General features: G+C 41.1%; 2 protein-coding genes across 2 annotated transcripts in view; both read left to right on the forward strand.

Annotated features, from left to right (window-relative positions):
* LOC118413758 overlaps positions 1 to 829 on the forward strand; it is a 6,051-nt gene extending 5,222 nt beyond the window's left edge. The window contains exon 5 of the mRNA XM_035817290.1: positions 817 to 829. Coding sequence (XP_035673183.1) covers positions 817 to 829 — 13 coding nt within the window. The remainder of the gene's footprint in view (positions 1 to 816) is intronic.
* Positions 1 to 1,980, forward strand: part of LOC118414804 — a 1,072,569-nt gene that overhangs the window by 620,291 nt on the left and 450,298 nt on the right. The window lies entirely within an intron of this gene.

The following is a 1,980-nucleotide window of genomic DNA, read 5'->3' on the forward strand; positions in this document are numbered from 1 at the left end:
ACCCCAATTTTCACACATTTTCTCCATTGTTCGCTAATTGCCCACTCCCCACCTAGGGTGAAAACTTTGTATGGGGGTGCCGAGAGTTGCTACCTGGCACCATGTTGAATCGTTACCTCCATGAAAAATGTTTTTTTTTGTTACTATGTCTGTGTGTGCAGACATAACTGTAGTTGCCTGCATAACTCATGATCACGAATGTCTAGTTGCATTGTGATAATATCTGGTATGTGGGCAGATGATAAATGTCAAGGTCGATTATAATTCTTCATAGCTTGCGATTTTCCTAGATGCTGCAGCAGAACTTCCGGTTTTGTGCATTTTGTCCAGGACATGCTATGGTTTTGATTTTTCGGTAGCAGATAGCTTTTGATGTCCAGTTGACATTGCTGTAAAAAGCTCAGAAGAGTTGTTGTGTGAATAGAAAACTGATTTGTAGATTTCTTCGTTCAATGTAAGAGTGAAAACACGGATGTTAACATTTCTATGGTACCTATGTACTATATGTCGAGAGTGACTGAATATTTCGTACATTAATTGTATTTATGTACATGTATATTTAATTTGAGCATTTTCACATTGAAGGGTTCACCAACTATTTATATATACAGCGTACGTTTCTGATATTACTTGTCGAGAAATGAGTTTTGCTATGAAGTTTACCAAATTATCCCCACTATTTAGTTTGTCTCATTAGGATAAGAAGGCTCGCAATTGTAAGTACGCATGGATAGCGAAATGCACTGTGGGTTTCCTCATGCATTCCGCTGCGCCTGCGTACTAAGAGTTGAATTAAGAGTTGTTTGTGTTTCACAGTGGTTGCCGATGAATTTACATCCTTGGTTTAGCAACAATAAAATGGAAAAGGATCTTGTTGTATCCTGGACATGCCTTAGTCACGATATTAGCCCTTGTCCTCATTCTAGCTATGATTCAAAGGGACGAAAAACTAGCTTCTCGGCACATTTGGTTCAAACACCCTGGAGCCCGGGTTCGCGCCAGGGTCTGGACGCGACTAGGGAAAAAAATAGTCACATCGTCCTTTCGGAAGGTAGAGCCAGTGGCACCGTTTATAAGAGAGCTTATTATATGGCCCAAAATCTCTGCACGTAAAAGAACTCAATACGAGGGGCGTTCAATAAGTAATCGTCCTGACCCACTTCTAGTTGTCTGATCTAGATGAAATTGTGTATGTGTAATGATTCATATCTCTATAGATCATGTTGCAAAAAAACAGCTCTGAACTAATTGTGGTTTTTGATTTACAGGATTTACTGAGTCAGGTGTGAAATGGAGTCAGTTGAGTGTCGCGCAGTGATCCGGCGCAAGAACGCACACCAAAGGAGACTTTTGATGACATGAAAGAAACTTATGGTGATGATACCCCATCATATGACCTTGTCAAACGCTTATGATGGGGTATCATCACCATGAGTTTCTTTCATTTCATCAAAAGTCTCCTTTGATGTGCGTTCTTGCGCCGGATCACTGCGCGACACTCAATTGACTCCATTTCACACCTGACTCAGTTCAAACTCCTGTAAATCAAAAACCACAATTTGTTCAGAGCTGTTTTTTGCAACATGATCCATAGAGATATGAATCATTACACATGGAAAATTTCATCTAGATCAGACAACTAGAAGTGGGTCAGGACGATTACTTATTGAACGCCCCTCGTACACCGGGAAGAGTAGGGGTAACCTAATGTACTTGGCTACCGTAGTGAAGCCGGACTAAGAAAAAGAAGCGTCATGCTTCGTCCTCTGTCTGAGGTCAAAATCTTTACCCTCACGTTACACAATGCAATGACGTGATGTCCACGAGTCATGCCTGATACAGGCTCAACGTTCCATACACCGAAAGCTTTTCAGCCATTAAACAAAGGAAGGTCAATGTTGTTCTGAACTTCTGCGGATGGCACAATCAGATTAGAGAATCACATTTCATCCAGAACCTTCCGTGGCGCAGTTGAAAGTT

The sequence above is a fragment of the Branchiostoma floridae genome, chromosome 4, assembly GCF_000003815.2.
Source record: "Branchiostoma floridae strain S238N-H82 chromosome 4, Bfl_VNyyK, whole genome shotgun sequence".
Lineage (NCBI taxonomy): Eukaryota > Metazoa > Chordata > Leptocardii > Amphioxiformes > Branchiostomatidae > Branchiostoma > Branchiostoma floridae.